This window comes from Staurois parvus, unplaced genomic scaffold (genome assembly GCF_062004578.1).
Source record: "Staurois parvus isolate SC_StPar_1 unplaced genomic scaffold, SC_StPar_1.0 ptg000283l, whole genome shotgun sequence".
In the NCBI taxonomy this organism is placed as follows: Eukaryota; Metazoa; Chordata; class Amphibia; order Anura; family Ranidae; genus Staurois; species Staurois parvus.
This window is the reverse complement of record NW_028318079.1, coordinates 9,602,990-9,629,316: the sequence shown is the minus strand read 5'-3', so window position 1 is coordinate 9,629,316 and position 26,327 is coordinate 9,602,990. Positions and strand designations below refer to the sequence as shown.

The window sequence follows — 26,327 nt, the reverse complement described above, 5'->3', positions numbered from 1 at the left end:
TCCGTTTACGGTTTGGTTTCGCCCACCAGCATTCCACATTCCCTAATATGGTGAGGAGTATAGGAGGCGCGTCCATTGTAGGCGTGGGGGGAGACTTACCGCTCTATTTTCTCTCATTCTCTGTCTTTTCACAAAATAAATGCGACTGTGACCAAATATGCCTTTTTACTGTATACATATTAATGGCGGGTAAACATACGCTGTTTATTTTTAAGATTAGCTAGATACAAGAAGGAGAGGAGAGGAAAGCCAACCCTACTAGAGACATGGTTTGTCCCGGCGGCTGACCGTGGCTCTCTGTAGGGGGAAGCGGCGCTGTGCGCGTGCGCGGAGCTGTCACTTCCGCTATCGGGAGCAACCGGAGAGATGGTGAGTGTCTGGGGAGAGTCCCGGGGTCGCCGGGTGGGGTGGGTGTGAGTTGTGGTGACCCGGGAGGGGGTGGGCGCTGCGTTTGGGGGTTAGTCTGTGGCTAGGCCGCCTTGTGTGCGCGTGGGAGCGGCTCTGAATGAGTGAGTCAGACCGGGGAGGGCGGGGGCCGCCCGGGAAATGATGCCAAGACAGCGCCCGGCCTGTGGCCTGCACCTTGTACACCTCCCAGAGGGGGGAGCCTGCCCCCATAGGGGGACATTGTGCATCTGGAGCTCGGGAAATGTCCGGTCCTCCCGCTCAAGGATTGCACAATGCAGACACCACCCTCCTCCTCCATTGGAGATCAGTGCAGGACAACCATTGAGGCCTCTGCAGGCTCCTGAAGTGTCCATTGACCTTCCTTTTATTGCAGCATTAATATTCATTCTGGAGCCAGTGCAAAAATATCACCACCCCTGCCAGTCAGTGCAGCCAGGTCCTTGACACGCCCCCAACGTGCTGATTGGATGAAGAAAGGCTCAGCAGTATGATGATGGTGATATAGCACTCTGATCTCTCCTTCTGTCTGCATGCTCTGTCCTGAGCAGCTTTATCAGCCTCCGGTGCTAGACCTGTCCCTGCTGTGTGCAGCGTACTAAAGCCCCGCTCTGGGCAATCAATACAGTGATCTGTGCCCGGAGGTGGCCTTCAAGGTAGGCTGATCCCTCCATGGATTCTGGGACTTACATAGAAGTGTCTGTAACCCTGAGAAGTAAAATGTCATCTATGGCAGCCGAACAGTCCTTGGATATGGTTAGGCTGCAGTAGTCCTGTTTTTTGTTGTCTTTATGAAGGCTTTTGGCCCTTTATGTTCCTTTGGTGATCCTGCCAGTAACACACTTTCTGTCCTAGGGTGACAACACTCACTAGGTTTGTTCAATGGAGGAGCAACGTTGTCACCCTAGGCTGCTCTGTCTTGTTATATACTACAGAATGCATTGCCTCTCATCTCTAACATGGGGGGGTGTCCTGTAGTTCACAGTGAAGAAGTAACAGATTGCCAGTAACACACTATTTGTCTTAGGGTGACAACACTTGCTGTATTGTATCAGTGGAGGAGCAGTGTTGTCACCCTAGGCTGCCTAGGCTGTACTGTAGTTCACAAGGGGGAAGTAATACACTTCCTGTTATAGGGTGACAACACTCACCGTATTGTATTAATGGAGGAGCAGTGTGGTCACCCTACTCACTTCTCTCTTGATATATACTACAAATGTTACCTCTCGGCTCTATCGTGGGGTGTCCTGTAGTTCACAGGGAAGATTGCCAGTAACACACTACTTGTCTTAGGGTGACAACACTCACTGTATTGTGTTAATGGAGGAACAGTGTGGTCACCCTACCCAGTTCTCTTGATATATACTTCAGAATGTTACCTCTCGTCTCTAATGTGGGGTGTCCTGTAGTTCACAGTGAAGAAGTAACAGATTGCCAGTAACACACTACTGGTCTTAGGGTGACAACACTGACTGTGTTGTATTAATGGAGGAGCAGTGTGGTCACCCTACCCAGTTCTCTCTTGATATATACTTCGGAATGTTACCTCTCGGCTCTAACTTGTGGTGTCCTGCAGTTCACAGGAAAGAAGTAACACATTGCCAGTAACACACTTCCTGTGTTAAGGTGACAACACTCACTGTATTGTATTGGTGGAGGAGCAACGTTGTCACCCTAAGTTGCTCTCTCGATATATAGTACAGAATGCATATCCTTTCATCTCTTAACATGTGAGTGTCCTGTAGTTCACAGGGGAGAAGTAACACTTCCTGTCCTAGGGTGACAACAGTCACTGTATCGTTTCAGTGGAGGAGTAATGTTGTCACCCTAGGTTGCTCTCTCAAGATAAACCAAAGAATGCTTTACCTCTCATCTTTTAAAATGTGTGGTGTCCTGCAGTTCACAGGGGAGAAGTAGCACATTGCCAGTAGCATACTTCCTCTCATAGGGTGACAACACTCACTGCATTGCATCAGTGGAGAAGCTGCATTGTCACCCTAGGCTGCTGTCTCTTGATTTATACTACAGAAAGCATTGCCTCCCATCTCTAACATGTAGGGTGTCCTGTAGTTCACAGGAGAGATGTAACTCATTGCTGGTATCAGACTTCCTGTCCTAGGGTGACAACACTAATTGTATTAACGCAGTGTTGTCACCCTAGGATGCTGTTTTGATATATACCACAGAATGCTTTGTCTCTCATCTCTAACTTGTGGGGCTTCTTGAGGTTCACAGGGGAGAAGTAACTCATTGCTGGTAACACGCTTCCTGTCTTGGGGTGACAACACTCACTAGGTTGTATCAGTGGAGGAGCAACGTTGTCACCCTAGGCTGCTCTGTCTTGATATATACTACATTGCCTCTCATCTCTAACGTGGGGTGTCCTGTAGTTCACAAGGGAGAAGTAACACACTTCCTGTTATAGGGTGACAACACTCACTGTATTGTATTAATGGAGGAGCAGTGTGGTCACCCTACCAAGTTCTCTTGCTGTATACTACAAAATGTTACCTCTCAGCTCTAACGTGGGGTGTCCTGTAGTTCACAGGGAAGATTGCCAGTAACACACTACTTGTTTAGGGTGACAACACTCACTGTATTGTGTTAATGGAGGAACAGTGTGGTCACCCTACCCTTTTCTCTTGATATATACTACAGAATGTTACCTCTCATCTCTAACATGGGGTGTCCTGTAGTTCACAGTGAAGAAGTAACAGATTGCCAGTAACACACTATTTGTCTTAGGGTGACAACACTTGCTGTATTGTATTAGTGGAGGAGCAGTGTTGTCACCCTAGGCTGCCTCTCTTGATATATACTAGAGAATCTTCTCTAACATGTGATGTGTCAGTACAGGAAGTGAGTTACTGGCAATGTGTTGGGTGTCCTGTAGTTCACAAGGGAAAAGTAACAAATTTCCAATAACCCACTTCCTGTCCTGGGTGACAATGCTCACTGTATTGTAATAATGGAGGAGCAGTGTTGTCACCCCAGGCTGCTTCATCCTATCTACTACAGAGCATGTTAGTTCTTGTCTAGGTAATGTTGGGGGTGGTATGTATTTCATAGAGGAAAAGTTACATGTTTCCTGCCCTGGGGGGCAACCCTCGCTGTTTTGTATCAGTGGAAGAGCAGAGTGGTCATCCTAGGCTTCTCCCTCCAAATGTGTGCTATGGAACCCATTTCCTCTATTCTCCATAATATGTGGGGTGTCCTGTAGTTTACAGAGGAGAATTAACATACTTCCTGTTCTAGGGTGACAACACTCACTGTATTGCGTCAGCGGTGGCCACAGGTGTCAAACTGGCGGCTCTCCAGCTGTTGCCAAACTACAAGTCCCATGAGGCTTTGCAAGATTGACAGTTACAAGCATGACTCCCAAAGGCAGAGGCATGATGGGACTTGTAGTTTCGCAACAGCTGGAGGGCCGCCAAGTTTGACACCCCTGCCCTAGGCTGTTCCTTCAGGATGTGAACTACAGAACCTGTTACCTGTGTTAGGTTGGATGTGCTGTAGTTCACATAGAAGGAAAACACTGCCAGTCCTAGGGTGACAGCAGTTACTGTATTGTATCAAAGGAGGAGCAGTGTTGTCACTTAGGTTGCTCACTCTAAATACGGACTAAGAAATGTGTTACCTCTCATCTCTGTAACATGTGGGGTGTCCTGTAGTTCAGAGAAGTAACACACTTCCTGTCTTAGGGTGACAACACCCGCTGTATTGCATCAGAGGAGGAGCAACTTGTCACCTAGGTTTCTCCCTCCAAATATGGATTGTAGAATGCATTACTGCTCATCTCCGTAACATGTGGGGTGTCCTGTAGTTCACAGAGGAGTAACACACTTCCTGCCCTAGGGTGACAGCATGCACTGTGTTGTACCAAAGAAGGAACAGAGTTGTCACCAAGGCTTGTCAGCTCTAAATATGAACTACAGAATGCGATACCTCTCCTTCATAACAGTTGGGGTGCCGTGTAGCTCACAGAGAAGTAACACACTTCCTGTCCTAAGGTGGCAACACTCGTATTTTATTAAAGGAAATGTGGTGTTGTCACCCTAAGCTGCACCCCCTCGTGGATTGCAGAATGCATTACTGCTCATCTCCAGAACAGTAGTTCAGAGGAGCAACACATTTCCAGTAACACACTTCCTGTCCTAGGGTGACAACATGCACTGTGTTGTATCAAAGGAGGAACAAGGTTGTCACCATATCTTGCTGCCTCTAAATATGAACTACAGAATGCGATACCTCTCCTTTATATCAGTTGGGATGCTGTGTAGCTCACAGAGAAGTAACACACTTCCTGTCCTAAGGTGGCAACACTTATTATATTTTATTAAAGAAAGTGTGCCGTTGTCACCCTAAGCTGCACCCCCTCGTGGACTGCAGAATGCATTACTACTCATCTCCATAACATGTGGGGTGTCCTGTAGTTCAGAGGAGCAACACATTTCCAGTAACACACTTCCTGTCCTAAGGTGGCAACACTCATATTTTATTAAAGGAAGTGCGACGTTGTCACCCTAAGCTGCACCCAGGGGCGGACTGACAACTCATGGGGCCCCCGGGCAATAGGGGATCATGGGGCCCCTGTGTCCGTGCCCAAACTCAAAAAAGCCTATGAAAAAGGTAACGGGCATATCATGGGGCCCCCTACTGACCCAGTGCCTGGGTTTCCAAATGGTCAGTCCGCCCCTGGCTACACCCTCCTCATATGGACAACAGAACACATTACCTCTTATTCTCATAACATGGGGCTTTCTGTAGTTCACAGAGAAAAAGTGACACATTTCCTGATCTGCGATGACAACGCTAACTGTGTTGTATAAGTGGAGGAGAAGAGTTGTCACCCTGGGCTGCTTCCTCCTGATATGGCCTACAGAGCACTCTGCACCTGCATAAGATGGGTTAGCATTCTGTAGTTCAGGAAAGAGAACTGGTCAGGGCTGATGACACTGCCTTGATAATTCACAGCATACAGGAAGTGAGGAGCTCGCTGGATTTGTTGCAGGGTTAACCGCTTAATTTTTTTTGCACTTTTCTAAATAACAGGAAGAAGTTTTTAACAACCCAAAATGGAACAAATAAGAGAAGCTGATTGTTACAGTTTACAATCCCTTTAATTATGATAAAATAATAAATTCAGCTGTTTAAACATTCCATCTAAATAAGAGCTGGAAAAACAAACAGTTGTCTATTGCCCCGTCATGTGACCAGTGCTGAGGTCATTCTATTGCCCCGTCATGTGACCAGTGCTGAGGTCATTCTATTGCCCCGTCATGTGACCAGTGCTGAGGTCATTCTATTGCCCCGTCATGTGACCAGTGCTGAGGTCATTCTATTGCCCCGTCATGTGACCAGTGCTGAGGTCATTCTATTGCCCCGTCATGTGACCAGTGCTGAGGTCATTCTATTGCCCCGTCATGTGACCAGTGCTGAGGTCATTCTATTGCCCCGTCATGTGACCAGTGCTGAGGTCATTCTATTGCCCCGTCATGTGACCAGTGCTGAGGTCATTCTATTGCCCCGTCATGTGACCAGTGCTGAGGTCATTCTATTGCCCCGTCATGTGACCAGTGCTGAGGTCATTCCAGGCAGAGGATACTTTGCTTTTAGAAATAAATCATAAAATCAGACATTGTTACAATGTAAATGTTCACACTCTTGAAGGAAAAATAAAAATATAAATCCTGTATAATAATAATACCTGCAGGTGGTGGTTACTGTTTAGCATTTCTCTGGTGCAATATACAAGCTCATCCACTCGGGTATAAAAGACAGTGATATGTAGAATTTTGTATGCCTTTCTGATATTTATGTATCAGTCCTGAGCAGCGGCGGTGCCCAAAAAGGTCAGTTTATGCTGCATGTATGTGAAACATTACCATTACATGCATACAATGTACAGACAATCCTGCCAACAACATGGTGCCTAGTTCAGTGTGGCCTTGTGAATGAGGCCGAAGGCTTTCCCCCCCAGAGAACAAGCTGCACTGAATGACCCGCAGGCTGTAAAAAGTCATCCCAGTGTATCCTGCTGGAACGATGTGCTAAGACTTGAAGTTGCCAAAAAGGAATGCATAGATAAAGCGGATACCACAAAAAAAAATTAAAAAAACTTTTAAGTGCAAAAAACTTTTGTGCAAAAAAAGTGTCTAAATATGAAAAATTTTCACCAAAAAACCTTGATAATATAATGGCAGATCATCCATAAATATATCTTCAGAAACGGAAACTCTGCAACACATCGATCCTCATCGATCGAAATAACAGGATGAAAAACTTTGTAATTAATCGAAAATCCACTTCTCCAATAGATAAAGGACCACCTTCAAACGTATCCATGGGGGGAAATGCCAAGCACTCGAGAGAAACAGAAAGACTTCATGGTGCAATATTATAAAAACCAATTCCTTTATTAGGTACTCATTGCACTTACTCAAGAGGTGTCCCAGCCGACACCAGCATCAACAGCATAACAGCAATCACATAAACGAGCCTGGCTACTCAGCACATGCGCAGTAGCTGGCAGCCAAAAACGTAATGACGTCACATCAATCAAGCTCCGCCCTACGTGTTTCGTCATCGACGTCCTCACGGATATATATAAAAAAAGAAACCACGCAAACTTGTATAGAATAAATAAAAGTGAGCAACAAACACAGAAGAGGATATCCTCTCCAGTATTTTTGATTTCAGGTACTTGTATAGCGCTGTCAATTTACACACACACACTTATTATACAGTATTTATAAAGCGCCAATAGTTCGCTCAGCGCTGTACATTACAAAGGGGGACAGAACATGTGACAGAACAATACCAATACAATGCAAAACATGAGGGGATCGAGGGCCCTGCTCTTTCGATAGATATATATATATATATATATATATATATATATATATATATATATATATATATATATATATATATAGTACATTCCCATCAGTCCCTAACTGAGGGGTGTATAATCTAAGGTCCCTAACTCACATTCATACATACATATTTAGACAGGAGCCAATTAATCTACCAGTATGTCATTGAAGTGTGGGAGGAAACCCACACAGGCACAGGGAGAACATGCACATTCCAGGCAGGTGGTGCCATGGTTGGGATTCGAACCAATGACCCGAGTACTGCCGGGCAGAAGTGCTAACGATTAACCACTGTGCTGCCCCAATATGTACTAGTTGGAGAAAAACTGTTGCTCTGTAAACATATATGTCAATTTGTGAAATTAAAAAATATTCAAAAATCCACAGTGATATATAAATATATGACCAATTCATAAAGTGACTAAATGAACCAAATGTACGGCATAAAATATAAAAATGTGAGAACATTTTATATTATTATTATTATACAGGATTTATATAGTGCCAACAGTTTGCTCAGCGCTGTACAATATAACGGGAGACAATACAGCAACAATACAGTTCAATACAAGAGGGATAGGAAGGCCTGGTCCTGGGAGCTTACAATCTAAGATAAAAGCGAGTCCCCTTTAAATAAATAAAAAGTGGTTACAAGTTAAAAAAAAGTCCCCTTTTAATTCAATATGGATTCCTGAAGCAATTTTCAAATAATGCACCGCCTATCACCAGGAATATAGAATAAGATGCAGACTTATCAAATGTGTTTGACCCCCTTATTCAGAGGTGATCATGAGTTCAACACGGCGTCAGCTACGTCTCTCTATGTCCTTCCCGAGGATGCCACTTTGGCAGTATTATTATTATTATACAGGATTTATATGGCGCCAACAGTTTGCTCAGCGCTTTACAATATAATGGGAGACAATAATACAGTTCAATACAAGAGGGATAGGAGGGCCTGATCCTGGGAGCTTACAATCTAAGAGATTTCAATTTAAAATTTCATGCAATCCATATCATGTAAAAAAAGAGCACATACACACTCCATATAGTATAAGGATCGTAAAACAACTTTTATTATAGACCCGCACTTAGAAATACAAAATCAAATGCACAGATCCCAATATTCACCAAAGCTGGAAATAGAGCCACACTTCCAGTATGATCAGTGCGTGATGACGTCACAGCGGAGCTTCTCCTGCCGAAGTGGCATCTTTGGGAACGGCATGCAGAGACATGACTGAGACTGTGTGGAACTGAGCTCATGTTGATTTCACTGAGTAGGAGGATCAAACACATTCGGCAAACCTGAATCTTATTCACTATTCCTGGTGACGGGCAGCTCCGGTGATGTTGCTTCGTTTGAAAATTTCTTCAGGAGTCCACATTGGATTAAAAGGGGATTTTCTTTTTCCTTGCAATTACTCTTTATTTAAAGGAAATTTATAGTTGTTTTGTATTTATTCTTTTTTTTATTACAATATTATTATTTTGTTTTCCACTTTTCAGCCAACAGAGGGAGCTTTAGACTCCTTTTGATCTTTTATTTAATGTAATTTATTCATATTTAAGGGCTTTGTTTGCTTTTTTGATGGAAAATGTCTGTTATTTAAACCGCTCAGTTACTTACCAGCAGGAACCCATCCATTATTAGATGACCCAGCCTGTCGTTTCTTTCAAGTAACTTGTGATTCAAAGCAAGCTGAGCTGTCTCTTTAGCTGACCCATAGAGCTTAGGGAATCCTTTGTCATGTGATTTTTTTTTGTTTGTTTATATATGTATTAAATTGCCAATAAGATTTACCTTTAACGTGTATCTGCTTTTTTTTTTTTTTTAGTTTTGGATTATGTGGGGAAGGATTTGAACCCTTGTAAAGTTTTACTGTTATCCTAGGCTCTATTAGACTAGGTTCACATCTGGGTGCTGCCACTGCGAATCCGCATGAAAATCTGTGCAGCTGCACCACCCTCACAGAGAAATGCGGACCCGCGGGCGGGTGCCATTAGTTCTAATGGCACTCCGCCCACACTGGAAAATGCAACCGTACTGGGAACCGAGGTTCTCGTGCGGGCTGCATTTTCGGAAGAAGTGCAGGGACTTCTTCCCTGCGTGTCCCGGGACACGGGAGTCCATTCAAATGAATGGGCTCTCGTGTCCATGCAAAATGGCGGCCCGCATGGCCGCGTATATGTGAACCGGGGCTTAGAAAGATTTGCTCTCACTTCCTGTCCTGGTGACAAAATCATACTAGACAGGAAATGAGGAGAACGCTCCAACAGCAACACAGCAAAGTAGAATTTGTAACCTCTGACTGTGTAGCACATATATGTGGCAGCAAGATGGGCTCTGACACCCAACCACTGCACTTATTTTTATTATTATTTATTATAGGTACTTGTATAACGCCATAAATTTATGTAGTGCTTTACACACATATATATATATATATCAGTCCCTAACCCTCAAGGGGTGTACAATCTAAGGTCCCTAACTTACATTCATACATACACATACTAGGGCCAATTTAGACAGGATCTAATTCACCTACCAGCATATCTGTGCCTGTGTGGGAGGAAACTGGAGTACCTGGAGAAAACCCACGCAGGCACAGGGAGACCAATGACCCTATTGCTGCTAGGTAGAAGTGCTAACCGCTTAGTCACTGTGCTGCCCCCTTATTATGAGGTTTTTGTGCTGATCGCACTCCTGGCACAGTGACCGAGCTGTCATGACAGGCTTCTGATTGGGAACCAGTGGGGTGGGTTCCCAATCATGTGACTCTCACAGCAGTCACCTGATAGAGAAGCTCTGCTGCCTCTTAGGCACGCTAAGGGGTTAAGTACGGGAATACTAGAACCCCTGTCAGCTTTGAGTTGTCTGTTCCCTTTGACAGGTTTTTCCCTTTCTTCCTGTCTGATTTAAATGGTGTCACCAAGACAGGAAGTTAGGGCAAATCTCTCCAACAGAGGTCTGGATAGCAGTAAAACCTGACAGGGGCTCCAACCTTTTCCCATCCATTCCAAAACAGAAAAAAAAGTTTTTGCTATAGATATGCTTTTAATGTCCCTGACTCTTTGGATTCCTTGTCTGTAGAATAAACATGCATGCCTGGGCATAGGTAACCCGCCTACACTCTGACTGATAAATGAGTTTGTTTTCTAGAGTGATCATGCCGGCAGGAGGATGTTATTTGTGTTCCAATTATGAGAAGTGCAGCCCAGTGTTTTCTTTGGCCAGGATCATGCGGTTGTTGTGGGCTTTGTGCTGACTTCCCCTGTTCATAGACCTGTGATCACACACATCGGTGGTTCCCTGGAGGACTTCCCATTGATTGGATGGTGTGTTCCACCAATTTGTGTGCAGGTGAAGTATGGTGTGTGATGAGAACTTCGGCATTCACCTGTGTGAGCGGATACAAATCTCTGCATTCTTGTTCTCTAGATCTGGAATTTGATCTTTCTGGACTTTTTAGGATGAATCTGATTTCTGAAGAGTGCACAGATCTGAAATATTGTTTCTTTTACAAGGAGGTAGGAGAAGCCATAGATTAGTTGGAGGTCGAGTTGCTGGAGTACTTTTACAGATGGGATTCCTTACTCTGCCCAGACTTGTTGGAATGCCTTCAGGCCACAGCTGGGTTTACCATAGGCCAGTGATCTGGAATAGTTTGTGAATTCCTCTGGAGCAGACTTTCTGTACTTTTTCTTTTTAAATAAAGGAAACCTTAAAGTGGACCCCCCGTCCCCTTTGCATAGGCGGTCGGCGCGGCCCCCCCGTCCCCTTTGCATAGGCGGTCGGCGCGGCCCCCCCATCCCCTTTGCATAGGCGGTCGGCGCGGCCCCCCCGTCCCCTTTGCATAGGCGGTCGGCGCGGCCCCCCCCCGTCCCCTTTGCATAGGCGGTCGGCGCGGCCCCCCCGTCCCCTTTGCATAGGCGGTCGGCGCGGCCCCCCCGTCCCCTTTGCATAGGCGGTCGGCGCGGCCCCCCCGTCCCCTTTGCATAGGCGGTCGGCGCGGCCCCCCCGTCCCCTTTGCATAGGCGGTCGGCGCGGCCCCCCCGTCCCCTTTGCATAGGCGGTCGGCGCGGCCCCCCCCGTCCCCTTTGCATAGGCGGTCGGCGCGGCCCCCCCGTCCCCTTTGCATAGGCGGTCGGCGCGGCCCCCCCGTCCCCTTTGCATAGGCGGTCGGCGCGTCCCCCCCGTCCCCTTTGCATAGGCGGTCGGCGCGTCCCCCCCGTCCCCTTTGCATAGGCGGTCGGCGCGGCCCCCCCCGTCCCCTTTGCATAGGCGGTCGGCGCGGCCCCCCCGTCCCCTTTGCATAGGCGGTCGGCGCGGCCCCCCCGTCCCCTTTGCATAGGCGGTCGGCGCGGCCCCCCCGTCCCCTTTGCATAGGCGGTCGGCGCGGCCCCCCCGTCCCCTTTGCATAGGCGGTCGGCGCGGCCCCCCCGTCCCCTTTGCATAGGCGGTCGGCGTGGCCCGCCTACTCCCTCCCTTGAATTGGCGGCCTGCGCAGCCCCCCTTGCATTGGTGGTCGGCAAAGCGCCCCCCCCTCTTTGAATTGGCGGCCAGCTCAGCCCCCTCCCTTGCATTGCTGCTCAGCGCATCCCTCCACTGCCCCCCTTGTATTGCAGACCCCCTATCCCCCCCCCCTTTACATTGATAGTTGCTGTGGTTCCCCCCCCCAAAAAAAGAAAATGATTCCTTTTTGGAAAGTACACACCCCAAGGTGATCTTTTTTTTTTTTTTTTTTCACAATTTTTTTGGAAATGAAGATACATGTTGGTGAGCTTTAGTAATGGTGCAATGGGAACAGAAATTCATTTTTCGTTTTGCTCTTTTGGTTTAGACACGACCCTTCCTGTTCTAAAGCAGGATTGTGGTTTTGGTTGTCTACTGAAGCTTTAGTTGTTCGGCATCGGTTCATTGTACGTTGTTTTTGTATAGTTGTATTGTTTAAAACTTTTTTTTTTTTAGGTTGATAGCATGTCTGGGAGAAAAAAATCATTGTTTAGATTTTAGTCCACTTTAAAATGATCCTGCTAACACTCACGGCAAACTGCATGTATTTTGGTGGAGCACGACGAGCGTGTGCCCTCTGCTGACCTGTGTTGTGATTGGACACAGCATGAGTTTGTCATCAGGTTTCAGCCAATGATTTTGGGTGAAACCTGCTGATTGGCTGTGTCCAGTCAGAGCACAGAGTTCTGTGTTTACAAACACTCAGAACTCTGTAGACAGAACAGCGATCTGGCTGTTTTTTCTCCCTGGAAAGCAGGGAGAAAAAACAGCCAGATTTGTGAGTAAAAGCAGCACACATAATACTTGTTAGGCATACAGTTAACCCTTGCTTAGCCAGTGTCATTAGTACAGTGGACAGTATTATAGCTAATCACTGTATTAGTGTCACTAGCGATGTCAGTTAGTGACCCTCCCAACCAGTATCCATTAGCGCCAGGTTGCCCGCCACACTATCACAGTCCCGCTAAAAGTCGCTGATCACCGCCATTACCAGTATAGTGTCATAGCTGCGTAAGTTCCAGTATATATACCATAGTTTGTAGACGCTATAACTTTCACTCAAACCAATCAATATACATTTATTGGGACTTTTTATCAAAGACATGTAGCAGCATACATTTTGGCCAAAATTTATGAAGACATTTGATTTTTTTTTTTATTTTGGATATGTTTTATAGCAGAAAGTAAAACATAGTTTTGTTTTTGTTTTTTTGTTTTCAAAATTATCAGTCTTTTTTCATTTATATATAATAAAATACCACCAAAAGAAAGCTTTATTTGTGTGAAAAAAAATGTTAAAAATGTAGTTTGTGTACAGTGTTGCATGACCTTGCAATTGGCAGTTAAAGTAGCGCAGTGCTGAATAGCAATAAATGTCCTGGTCATGAAGGGGGTAAACTCTTCCAATGGTCAAGTGGTTAAACTAACACTGAGCAAATTGTTTTAGTTTTTCTTTTTTTTTTGTTTTCTTTCTATGGCTTGAATAAAAAATAAAATCATTTTTCAAGATAGTATCACCAAAAGAGAGCCTCGTTTGTCAGTAAGCCCGGATTCACACTTCTGCAGTGCGGTATATCGCATGTGGTTCGCACAGGAACCACACTGCATTCCTGTGCAAATCACATGTGAATTCTGTGCGGTGCGATTGGAGCCATACATTTTGTAGGGCTCAAGTTGCACCGCAGCGGCACCAAAAAGGTGCAGGACCCTTTTTTTTTTTTTTTTTTGGGTCCACACTAGAATCGGATCGCATGGGTATTCACACCTATGCGATCCGATTCTGCACATCGCACCGCGCTTTGCGAACTGATTTCGGGGTGTTGTTAACTTAACATACACATCCGCAGCGGTTCCTCCGTTTTAGCCCAGTTATACACTGATGCGGTGTGGAATTTGCACCAGTTTCTGTGCAAATTCCGCACCACATCACACCCCCCCCCTACCCGGATCGTGATGTGGTGCGGAATTCGCACAAAAACCGGTGCAAATTCCGCAGCGCATCATTGTGAACCCGGGCTAAAATGATTAATGTACTACTTTATTTTAACCCCTTCACGCCTAAGGGTAAAACAAATGTAAATGCCTAAGCACCATTCTGCAACGTTGACATGTGTTAGTAAAACCGTACATATCATCACAACTACTTTGTACATCCAGGTGGATTATACCGCGTTTTTTCAGGAGAAATTGGGGTTTCATTTGGTGGTAAATGGTAATGGATAGCTCCTGATTTTTTTTTTTTTTTTTATCAAAATAGTAAAATAAATATTTTTTTATTTAGCTGTGTGTTTCTTGTTACTACCATAACCTACCACCAAAGAACAACCCAAAATAAATTCTCCAGCTCTTGACGATCGCAGCGATATCATATATGTGTATGTTATTTGTACCCGTAGTACAGCCCAGAAACAATAGTGCGCATTTTGTTTTTGTCTTTTTTTTTTTTACCTAAAACACACTGACATTGACACCATTTTTTTTTTTATTCCTGACCTTGACCCAAACAATAACCCTGACACTGAACTAGATCAAACCTTGTTCTAGGTATTTTTCTTTATTTTTTATTTTTCTTTTTAATATTTATTTATTTATTTTTTTTTTACAAACATTTTTTTTCTCTCTATGTCAGGAGTTAGAGAGATACAATGTATCTCTCTCCTCCATTCATAGAGCGAGAAAAAAAGCAAGGGGGTAATGGATAGCTCCTGATTTTTTTTTTTTTAATTTTTTTTTTTTATTATTATTATTTAGCTGCGTGTTTCTTGTTACTACCATAACCTACCACCAAAGAACAACCCAAAATAAATTCTCCAGCTCTTGACGATTGCAGCGATACCATATATGCGTTTGTTATTTGCACCCGTAGTACAGCCCAGAAACAATAGTGCGCATTTTGTTTTTGTCTTTTTTTTTTTTTTACCTAAAACACACTGACATTGACACGAACGCCATTTTTTTTTAATCCTGACCTTGACCCAAACACTAACCCTGGCACTGAACTAGATCAAACCTTGATCTAGGTATTTTTCTTTGTTTTTTTTTTCTTTTATCTTTTAATATTTATTTATTTATTTTTTTTTACAAACATTTTTTTTTCTCTCTACGCCAGGAGTTGGAGAGATACAATGTATCTCTCTCCTCCATTCACAGAGCGAGAAAAAAAGCAAGGGGGGCCGGGCTATCACAGCGATCATGTGACCCGGAATCGGGAGTCCCGGGTCCCGATAGTTAGAACAGGACCCAGGGCTCTCAGTGACACTGCGCTCTTTGTGCTGGGAGCGCGAAGTACGCAAATATGCGGCGCCACGGAAAAAAGCCCAGTTCCGTGAGGCCGCATGTTTGTGTGACGTCGGCGTTAAGGGGTTAATTCATGACAAGGGTACTGCCAAATAGACAAGCCCATAGCAGCAAACATTTCTAGGGTCCATACAGGGGTGAGAGCTGAAATGGTTAAGTTAAAAATGGTCTTTTTTTTCCGGACCCTTTACCTACACCATGACAAATGATAAAGGTTCCAGAAGTCTGCATTCACAGCTGATCAGTTGAATCTGATTTGTGATCTGTTTTTCTTTCCCATATAAATAATTGCTTACTATATGATGATTAAATAAATGTCCATGAAGGACTAAATGTCAGACTAGTCGGATGTAGCTCTGTCCTGGTGTTTCGCAATGAGTCAGCTAGATCCCCCCCCCAGCATCCCTTTCACATTAGGTAAGACACAGGATTAAAGTGAAAAGCTTTTCCATCCCTGTTTGGATAAATGTGCTCCAGAAATAGAAGTGTGCGGTCACGTTATTGCTGAGACTCTGCGGGAACATTGTGCTTTTGTTAGGCTGAGTAGGTGCTTTTTTGTTTTAGCTCTAAAATAACAAGTTCTTGTTCAGAGGAAAGCTGTGGGGGAGAAATTGGCGATGTTGAAGATGATTATTTTATTAAAGTCATGCCAAACCGTGAAATTATTTTTTTCCTTAATGCATTGGTTGCATTAAGGTCAAAAACATTTTTTAAGTTACCTGCGCTCCCCCTTTCCAGTGTGATGGGGAAGAGATCTGCGCTGTGCACGGCTGCTTCTCTTCTCCCCTCGCTTCCCCTTCACACAGGGACTTGAACAGCAGCTGCTGGCAATCAAATGCGGTGAAGAGGAAGTGGGGACAAGTCCCGCTCAGGGGTGTATTTACTACAAGGCAAACAAGGCATCTGCCTAGGGCGGAATTTTTCAGGGGGGACAGCACTGCCCCTTGGAAGAAGGGACACATGGGGACCTGGTGGGTTCCGAGAGATGGTGCGGGTTTCATGACGGTGTATGCACAGCCCCACTCTCATTCCTGCGGATGTCCAGAGCTGTGAAGGTGAGTGTCTTTCTCACTCTCGCCATGGGGGATAGTGGCTGGTGTATGGGGTGCAGTGGTAGTGGAAGGCTTGGGTGGAGGGCAGTGGTGTTCTTGGTCAAAGCAATCGTTTCTCCTCCTCTCTGGCTGCATTCTTGCAGCCATTGAGAAATACTGTGTGAGCTGTGATTGGTCACAGCTTGTCACATGGTACAAGGCTGTTGTGAATAGCCTTCTACCATGTGATCTCTGTGATCATTCACAGATTTCACACGAAGTAAGCAATGATGTCAGAAGTGACATCTTGCTTACTCCTATTTATGTGATCACTGATTGGCTAATCAGTGATTACATGATCGGGACCTCACACAGAGGTTCCGTACAGCGATCCTCCGGACACAGCAGGCACCGGATCACGCACAGTCCAAAATGGCGGGCGCCGTTTATGAACTGCAACCCGCCCCTGCACTGCTATCGTCCGGCTATTTATATACATGGGCCGGACGGGCAGTGATTAAAGCTGAACTCCAGGTACAGAAGTTTTAATGCAAATATATTTCTTAATAGCCTCAAAGGATATAAATAGTTACTTTGTGTGAGCCAAATGCCTTTGCAAAACCAGATATTACCTTATACAGCCTTGGCCTTGTACCATGTGGTCTCTGTGATCATTTCACAGATTTCACACGTAGTAAGCAATGATGTCAGAAGTGACAACTTGCTTACTACTCTTCATGTGATCACCGATTGACCAATCAGTGATCACATGATCGGGACCTCACACAGGTCCCGTACAACGATTGGTGTTCCGCGGTGTCTGGAGGACACAGTGGGCACCGGATCATGGTGCTGTGCGCTCCCAGGGATCGGGGAGGACGTTTATAAATGGCCACCCGCCCCTGCACTGCACCCATCCGGCCGTTTATATACATGGGTCGGACAGGAAGTGGTTAAAGCGGTAATAGACTTCAGCTTGAGAAAAAAAAATTTTTTAAATCCCCCGGAAGGTAGTGTGATAATGTGTTCGTATGCATCCCATACCAGCACATTATGCAGGACTTACCCTAAAATGAAGCCCTCCAGCGGTGCAGTGTCCCCGCTGCAGAGGCTTCCGTCTTCACCTGGCCTTCCTTCTGGGTTTGCAAGCTCCAGCCGTCTGACTGGCCGAGCTGCGATGACGTCACTCCTACGCATGGCACAGTGAAGGAACGGCACGGGTATGCTATTCATTCAGGGCACATGCGCCAGCTGACAAAAAGATCGAATATGTCCTGAGCGGTGCACGTTTAGGAGATACTCATTTTACCTACAGGTGGTCTTTATTGTTAATTACTGCAGGTAAAAGATACAAAAGGGGGTTTACTTCCACTCTAAGATGTAATATTTTCATCTGTTGTTGATCCATTGTTCGTACTCCAACTCGCACACTTTGACAATAGCATGTGTTTTGTCTCAGCATTTTTTTTTTTTTTTCTTCAGCCCAACAGACTTGGCTCATACCATTCCTATATAGTTTTTAGAAATCATCTGAATGGTCACTCTGCAATACCAGATTTTGCCTGTAGGCGATGCTGTAAGAGAAATCTTGTTTTGACTTTTGGTCATCAGGGGGATACCGTTCTCTTTTGCTACTTAGAGCAATATTAAGCAGCAGTGTTTTGCAGAGTATGACATTTCGGCATTGGATTTACTAGGCCTTACATGTGTTTAAAGTGGAGCTCCACCCAGAAGGGGAAGTTCCGCTTTAAGGACCGCTCCACATTAAGCATTGGCACCTTTGGAGGGCAGGGGGGGAGCGGGTACCCAAATCTGACAGGTACCCGCTCCCACTTCTGGTCCGATCAGAAGCAGAAGGTGTCCTCCCTCCCTGTAGTCTTTTGGGACACGTGACAGGTCCCAGAAGACTACAGGACCATTCATGAAGCGCAGCACTACTCGCGCATGCGCAGTGGGTACCCGGCTGTGAAGCTGCAAGCTGTCACAGCCGGGTGCCCACACTGAAGATGCCGGCCTCCAGGAATACAGGACCACTGGTGAAATGGACTGCGGGGGACACACCACGGGACCGAGGGGCAGGTAAGTGTCTGTATTTTAAAAGTCAGCAGCTACAGTTTTTGTAGCTGCTGACTTTTATTTTTTGAGAGGGTGAGTGGAAGTCCGTTTTAATTTTGGGGGGAATCGAGTCAAACTCTTCTAAACTCCAGACCTTCCTTGTGTATGAGAGTTTTCTAAGATGTCTTTCTGTGCATTATTGGGATTATTTGCTGTTCATTCAAACTTAGTTTTTGTTTTTTTCAGTCTGCCACACTGCGCCCGTACCTCAACACAGTCCGCGCCACCTTACAGGCAGCGATGTGTCTGGAAAACTTCTCTTCTCAGGTGGTGGAGAGACATAACAAGCCAGAAGTTGAAGTAAGGTAAGATCCTGACTCTATGGAATAAGCCCCATGTAGAATCATTGGAGCATTTCACTTTTTCAGATGTTTACGGGTCATTCTGTGTGGTTCTCAACACTTCAACATGTAGTCCCACGCCCACCACACAACTAGCACTGTGAACACATCAATGCAGCTGCAGCAGAATCTACTGTTTATTTTTATCTCCGTTATCTATAATCCACTGACACCTTGACACATCAAGATTCTCACATGTGCTGGAGGCGTTCTAATTTATGCAGTGCAATTTACCTTTTTGAAAGTCAGGAAGGAGCCTTAAAGGATAAGTTCGCCTTTAGTAGCATGTGACACCCATAGTCAGGATGTAAGATTTTACTAAAGCGACTTCTTGCAGCCCTACCGGATCCCCTTTTGTAACAGTGAGCAGGGGGTTCCTCTCCCCGCACCCGCTGTCGCCAATTCAAAAACTGCCATGCTGTTGTGTCATTTATTCACAGCTGCCTGACAGACAGATTGTAGTTCTCAATGAACTGTGCGGGTGCTGGTGAGCGTTCTCAAAGTTCGTTGATCTTCCTGGACTTAGTAACTGTCTGCCTGTATGGAGGTACGGGTAGACAGCTGAATTCAGGGCTGCTGTTAGAAACCATGTGGCCCTATAGAGCCAACCAGACGGGCACCCCCCAGAAAAAAAAAATATGACATGTTTACCGGACCCTTCCTCAACTCTCCATCCTGATTATGTGCCTATAGCTGCTACTGGGTAGGCAGCACTGTGGGGGTAGAGGGGCATACAGGGGGGGGCCTGGGCAGTAAGGGGAAATTAATGGTGCATAGGGAGGGTGATGGGTGCAGCGGAAGAAGAGGTAAAAACTGGAACCGATCCCCTGTACGGCTCTCTCTGCAGCAGCTGAAAGCCATCAGGAGGGGGAGGAGAAGAAGCCAGCATTCAGCTGCTGCAGGGAGAGCCATAAGGGGGATTGATTCCAGTAATTGCCCCCCAGCCGTGGGGATCACCCTCCCTGCCCACATCTGATTCACCCAGCTGCCTTATCCTTTAAGTCCTGCTGCACACGGGACATTTTTATAGCGGCTGTTTTTGGCTTTTGACGTTTTTTTCTACAGCCAGTAAACTCCCCCAGCATGTTATCCTATGTGTCCATGCACACAGACTGGAATTGACATTTTTTGGTTGGAAAAAAACGCAGGACTAGTGGGTTTCTAGAGGAGTTTTTTAGCTGTAAAAACACTTTAACGCTGAAAAACGTTTTTGCTCAAAAAACGCAGCTAAACACTAATACAAAAACACTGAAAAACTCACATTTTTAACGTGACTACACCGCTAACATTACCAGCGTTAATGCCCCGTGTGTATAGAGCCCAAATGTATTTATTTCAGGTACTTATATAGCGCTGTCAATATACGCAGCACTTAACACATATATATATTGTACATTCACATCAGTCCCTAACCCTCAAGGGGTGTACAATCTAAGGTCCCTAACTCACATCCACATACTAGGGCCAATTTAGACAGGATCCAATTAACCTACCTGCATATCTTTGGAGTGTGGGAGGAAACCCACGCAAGCACAGGGAGAACATGCAAACTCCATGCAGGAGGCGCCATGGTCGGGAATCAAACCCATGACCCATTTACTGCAAGGCAGACGTGCTAATCACTAAGCCACTGTGCTGCCAAATGGTTGGGTTCAAAAATCCATGGCTAGTGTTTTCACTTGGCTCAAGTTTTGGTGTTTATGTAACATTTAACTCCAGCCTTACCTATTTTCCCACACCTGCAAAGTCCTCTGCTGCGTTGAAACTCCCTGCAAACCTGCATCGCCACAATATAAACCTTTGAAGCTGCAGCAGCTATCTTGAGCCCACCTTCATTTCCTGTTTGAAGGCATTCTGTCATCAATCAATCAATCTCCTCTCCTCCTGATCCATTCTGTTGTTACCCGCCTCTCACAGCTGTTAGCTTTCTCTGCCGTCAATCATTTTGTTCCATTATATAGAACAATACATCCCTGGCACCCTTTAGATGTGCAGACGTTAGCTGCATAATTTGCTGCTTGATAAGAAATCAAGTTATTGAAAAAACTACAATCAAGCGACTGGTCAGCAGATTGCACAGCTAAAATCTCCAATACCCAGTGGCCACCAGGGAGGAGCATGCATGTCTAAAGGGATGCCAGGGATGTGTACTTTCATTGAGTGCCCTTTTTAGAAAAAGATGATATGAGGCAGGACGCTGTCATTTAATACCAATCTGTACACCCAATTGAAGCACTGTGTTTTGCAGCCGGAGATGCACAGGAGTTCCATGCACGCATCCCAGAGTGTGTACACATCAATACAGGTCCTTGGTTCAGAATGCAGGCTGTCTGCTTTCTGATGTGTACATTGGATGTGCACAACTAGATGCGTGTGGAAGTGCGTGTAGCCAGACAGCTGTCATTTATTACAACAGGCTGTCTGCAGTCCCATGCATGGAACACCTTTGCATCCCAGATGGTTGAAGACTGCCCTTTGCAGGGGCGTACAGATCGGTGTGCCCCTGTGAATGAGGCCTTACAGGAGTCTGCTGGCCCCTACCATCAAAGCAAAGACCAGCTGACAGACCCATTGATGAACTCACTGGGTCTCAAAAGAGGTGTTCTTTTAAAAAAAAAATGATTCCTTTGAAAATGCTTAATTGCAAGTTTATCAGTGAGGATGAAAGGAAGGTATTGCGAGTACTATACACAGTACTATAATGTGTATGTCAAGCCACAAAAAAAGAGCAACAAAAAAAACAAAAGGCATACATAGTACAGTTGTGCAATACATGTATATTTGTCCACGTTTGTCGCTTTAAACCCCCTGCAAGTATAGAACAATACCTGTGTGTGCCAGAAGTGCATTCAGCTCCTAAGTCCTGTTGTGGACTGACAACACAGAATTTTTGTGGAGTGAATAGTGTCAGCCCTGCTCTTTGTATTTTTTTTTTTTTTTTTTTAATAGTTTTGGAGAAAGATTAAAACCCATGTCAGGTTTTGTTGATTTTGGTACCCACATTAGGGAAATTCACCCTCTGAATTTGTACTGTTTGCTGTTATCGAAAGTGAAACAAAATCCCAAAATTTTGGCTGACGCTGGAATAGTAATAGAGGGGACATGTTCCAATGGGGACACTAGTTTGGGTAACCTGGTGGCACCCTGGAATTCCCTCTCTGGAGAGATTTCTTCTCACTTCCTGTTTTGGCTATAGGACAGGAAGTCAAGGGAAATCTCCCCTATGGGACACAGATGGCAAAAAACTGGCAGAGATTATGACCCACCCTTACGCAATCCAAAATGGGGAAAAAAAGTTTTGCCTTTAGTTACATTTTAACACACCGAAAGGGAGAATATAAAAGTAGTTATTGTTAGTGTACATACTGTATACTTTAAAGTGTTACTAAACCCCGGACCCTGCATTCACTATGCCCGGTCTCCCCCCGGACCCTGCATTCACTATGCCCGGTTTCCCCCCGGACCCTGCATTCACTATGCCCGGTCTCCCCCCGGACCCTGCATTCACTATGCCCGGTCTCCCCCCAGACCCTGCATTCACTATGCCCGGTCTCCCCCCGGACCCTGCATTCACTATGCCCGGTCTCCCCCCGGACCCTGCATTCACTATGCCCGGTCTCCCCCCGGACCCTGCATTCACTATGCCCGGTCTCCCCCCGGACCCTGCATTCACTATGCCCGGTCTCCCCCCGGACCCTGCATTCACTATGCCCGGTCTCCCCCCGGCCCCTGCATTCACTATGCCCGGTCTCCCCCCGGCCCCTGCATTCACTATGCCCGGTCTCCCCCCGGCCCCTGCATTCATTATGCCCGGTCTCCCCCCGGCCCCTGCATTCACTATGCCCGGTCTCCCCCCGGCCCCTGCATTCACTATGCCCGGTCTCCCCCCGGCCCCTGCATTCACTATGCCCGGTCTCCCCCCGGCCCCTGCATTCACTATGCCCGGTCTCCCCCCGGCCCCTGCATTCACTATGCCCGGTCTCCCACAGTATACAGAACATGGAAATGCAAGTATTTTAGTTAATGTAAACTGCTAAATACCTTTTCTTATCAGCAGTTAGAGCAGTCTTGTGACTTCTGTCAGTGTCCAGCTGAGCACTAGTTAAAACTTGTAGATGGAGATTTTACTCTGCTCTAGGAAGATGCAGGACCCCTGACCTCTGTATGGACAGTGCTGATTGGCCCTATGCTGATCACATGCACTCTCCCAAGAAAAATTAAAAACCTCTCTAGCAATACACTCCAAACTGAGCATGTGCAGAGTGACCACACGATATGTCTTATCAGGAGATAAGAGGGGGACACTGGAAGAAGGGGAGGATCAGAGAAGTCAGGATCAAACAGCGTTTTTACACAATGCAGAGGATTGACCCCTTAGGTTCCACAGTGAGTATAACAAGCATGTTTTACTACATATACAGACTGATTGTACTGTTTTGGGTTCAGTAACACGTTAAACATTCCCTGTATGAAAAGTAGAAGACCTGAGCAGGCAGACTGGAAACATACGGGTGTCTTCTTAACCTGTACAAGGTGCATGGAGGAGTGTTGATAGTGGTCTAAATGACTTTTAATTCTACACTCAGGTTTTCTGAAACTGAAGGAGCAAGAAATGTTCACAAACTGATGTCAGACTGGTAACCATGGAAACAGTGTGCGGTACATTCCGTTACTGGGGAGACGTGGTACTTGGTTTTTGGTGTTAAGAAGTAGATGGCATTTAAGCTACTTATAGGAGACATTCATGTACAGCAGTCCTTGTGCTGAGTCTGGTTTCCTGACATTTTTTTATGGTGTTTTATGGTTGAACACCCCAAGTTATTAAAGTGGAACTTAAAGTGGAGTTCCAGTCAGTTTTGTGTTTATTAACCTCCTTAGCGGTATTCCCGAGTGTAGCTCGGGGTAAAATGTCAGTACCAAGAGCTACACTCGGGCTTACCATGCGGCATTGCTCAGGGGGTCCCTGCAGCACTTACCTTGTCCTTCGCTCCCGCGATGTGTTCCCTGCAGCGTCCCCGGCCGATGCCGGCATCCGGCTTCCATGTTCCGGTCCCTGTGACGTCGGGACATACAGGCACCAGAACCGGCGGCAAATTTGAAATTTTTAAAAAATTTCATTTTTGCTGTCAATGCTGTTTCAACATGCATGCATTTCACATATATTTTGTCCCTACTGCTTTGTCCTGCGCCCTGCCTGCATTTTGACTGTTCTTTCTGCCTGGAAACTTAGAAAAGTCCATGGCGTCCAAAAAGCGTCCCTTTAGGTCAAAAGCGGTTTTAGACCAGCTAGAGAACAGCGATAGTAAATCAGAACCACTTACAGAATTGAGTGATAATGATTCGTGGGGGAAATTCCTCATCAGACACTGAAAACGATTTTGCGACTTTGCTCAGCGATGTGCGAATTTGCCTCTGTATTTCAAATTTCAGTGTTTTTGGTTTGATTATATTATTGAATTAAATTTATTATTATATTATTATTTTTTATGATTTATTAAATTATAATTTATGATTTCGTGTTTCAAGTTTTATCCTACCCGGGATGTTTACTAGACTCTTGTTCGGACAGATTTCAGTGAGTTATTCCTAAAAATTACAGCCTACAATAAAAAAAACGACATATTTCCATGCAAAAAATGGTACCGCTTTCAGCACAAAAAATCGGAAAGAATCATACCGCCGAGGAGGTTAAAAGTCAGCAGCTACAAAAACTGTAGCTGCTGACTTTTAACAAACACGCACTCACCTGTCCCGGGGTGCAGCGACATGCTCACCCGCACCGTCCCTCTCCGGCGCCGGCATCACAACTGTGGGCACCAGGCTGTGACAGCTTGCGGCTTCACAGCCAAGTGCCTACTGCGCTTTGGGAATGGTCCCGTAGTCTTCTGGGACCTGTCACGTTTCCCAGAAGACTACGAGGAGGGATGACAACTTCCGCTTCCAATCGCCTTAGGCCAGGGGTGTCAAACTGGCGGCCCTCCAGCTGTTCCAAAACTACCTCTACCTTTGGGAGTCATGCTTGTAACCAGGGCTGTGGATAAGGGGGTACCACCAGTCCTCCTGTACGGGACCCAGGCCAGCAGTGGGGCCCAGGCAGCTGGGTGTATCAGATTTGGGCAGGAAAACTGATCAGCATGGCAGGGTGGAGGGGGGGGGGGCAATTACGGGAACTGATGAATGGCTGTCCCCCACCCCTGCAGTGCTGTTAGCTTTCCTCCTCTCCTTTCCACTGCCAGCTGCAAGCACTCGATAGGATCCTTCAGGATGGAGTGTGGAAAGGGTCCGGTAAATATGTCACATGTTAAGGTTCCCAGAAGACTTCGGGAGGAAAGAGGAGGCCGAACTTCCGGCTCACTTTGCTGCGGCAAACTGAGCCGGAAGTGGCAGCGGGTACCTGTCAAAAACAGGGATCTCCCCCATCCACCCCCCCCCCCAAAAAAAAAAGATGCAGTGAAAGGGGGGAGGAGGCAAATAAGCGCTTTTGAGTGGAACTCCGCTTTACGATAAAAAAATAAAATGGGTTAACCAGCAGGATTTTTAAAGTGGTAGTAAACTCTTGAAATAAAACAAGTTTCCTCCTGCAAGACAATATAATGTGCTAGTACATTGTGAAAGACTTACCTGGAAACTGAGCCCTCCAGTGGTGCGTTGTCACTGCTGCAGAAGCTTCATCTTCGCTCAGTGTTCCCTCCAAGTTTACAGGCTGCGGCCTCTTGAATGGATGAGCCGCGATGACTTCACTCCTGCGCATGCTCACAGGAGTCAAGGCCTCGGCACACGACTCTGAAGGAACGGCACAGGCATGCCCTTCTGCTCACTAGAATATCTCCTAAGGGCCCGTTCACACTTGACTTTATTTCTAACTCTTGCCAAACGCCCCTATAGCGTTTGGCAAGCGTTGGTCCGGTGTTTGCGGAGCGTTTTTAACGCTCGGCAAACGCTCCGCAAACGCCGCATGCGCGGTTTAGCGGCGGTTGCTAGGCGTTTGCCGAGCGTTAATAACGCCCCACAAACGCCTATAATGCATTTGAGTGGTGTTACCGCTCCGCCAACGCCCCGCAACCGCGTCGCAAACGCCGGCCGGGCGTTTGCGGAGCGGCACCATAGACGAGAATAGGAGGCTTCAAAGCCTCCTGACTCGACCAGAGGCGTCCGTTTTGCCGCGACGCAACGCAAACGCTCCTGTTAGAACAGCACCATGTGCTGTAATGTGCAGAGTTGGCAGAGGCGTTTGGGAAGCGGTAAAAACGCTTCCCAAACGCCTCTCTGCCGCCTGCACACAAGGCTAGTGTGAACGTAGCCTTAGATAGGCGTTTGGGAAGCTTTTGTAATGCTCCCCAAACACCCCATGCGCGGTTTTGAGGTGGTTGATAGGCATTTGCCAAGCGTTAAAACTGCACCACAAATGCCTTTAATGAAGTTAAATGGTATTAGCGCTCTGTAACCGCCTCGCAACCACACTGATCGGAAGCTTCAACTCCTCCTGACTGGACACGAGGCGTCAGTTTTGCCGCGACACTAAAGGTTCAGTGTGAACAGCACTGTGTGCTGCCTTGTGCAGAATTTTCATTGGTGTTTGAAAAGCTTAAAAGCTTCCCAAATGCCTGTCTGACACCTGCTGACAAAGCTAGTGTGAACTGAGCCTTAATGGTGCATCATCCAGGTATGGTGTTATCATCCAGGTATGATATATACATGGTGTCACTGATCCAAGCTGGATCAAGGCAACGAAGTTCAAATATTCATA

The 26,327-nt window shown here is 46.1% G+C and overlaps 1 protein-coding gene across 1 annotated transcript in view; it reads left to right on the top strand.

The window, feature by feature from the left end:
- The first annotated feature begins 233 nt into the window (after positions 1-233).
- Positions 234-26,327, top strand: part of ARPC4 (actin related protein 2/3 complex subunit 4) — a 40,979-nt gene continuing 14,885 nt past the window's right edge. The window contains exons 1-2 of the mRNA XM_089682078.1: positions 234-369; positions 18,426-18,544. Coding sequence (XP_089538204.1) covers positions 367-369; positions 18,426-18,544 — 122 coding nt within the window. The 5' untranslated portion in view covers positions 234-366. The remainder of the gene's footprint in view (positions 370-18,425; positions 18,545-26,327) is intronic.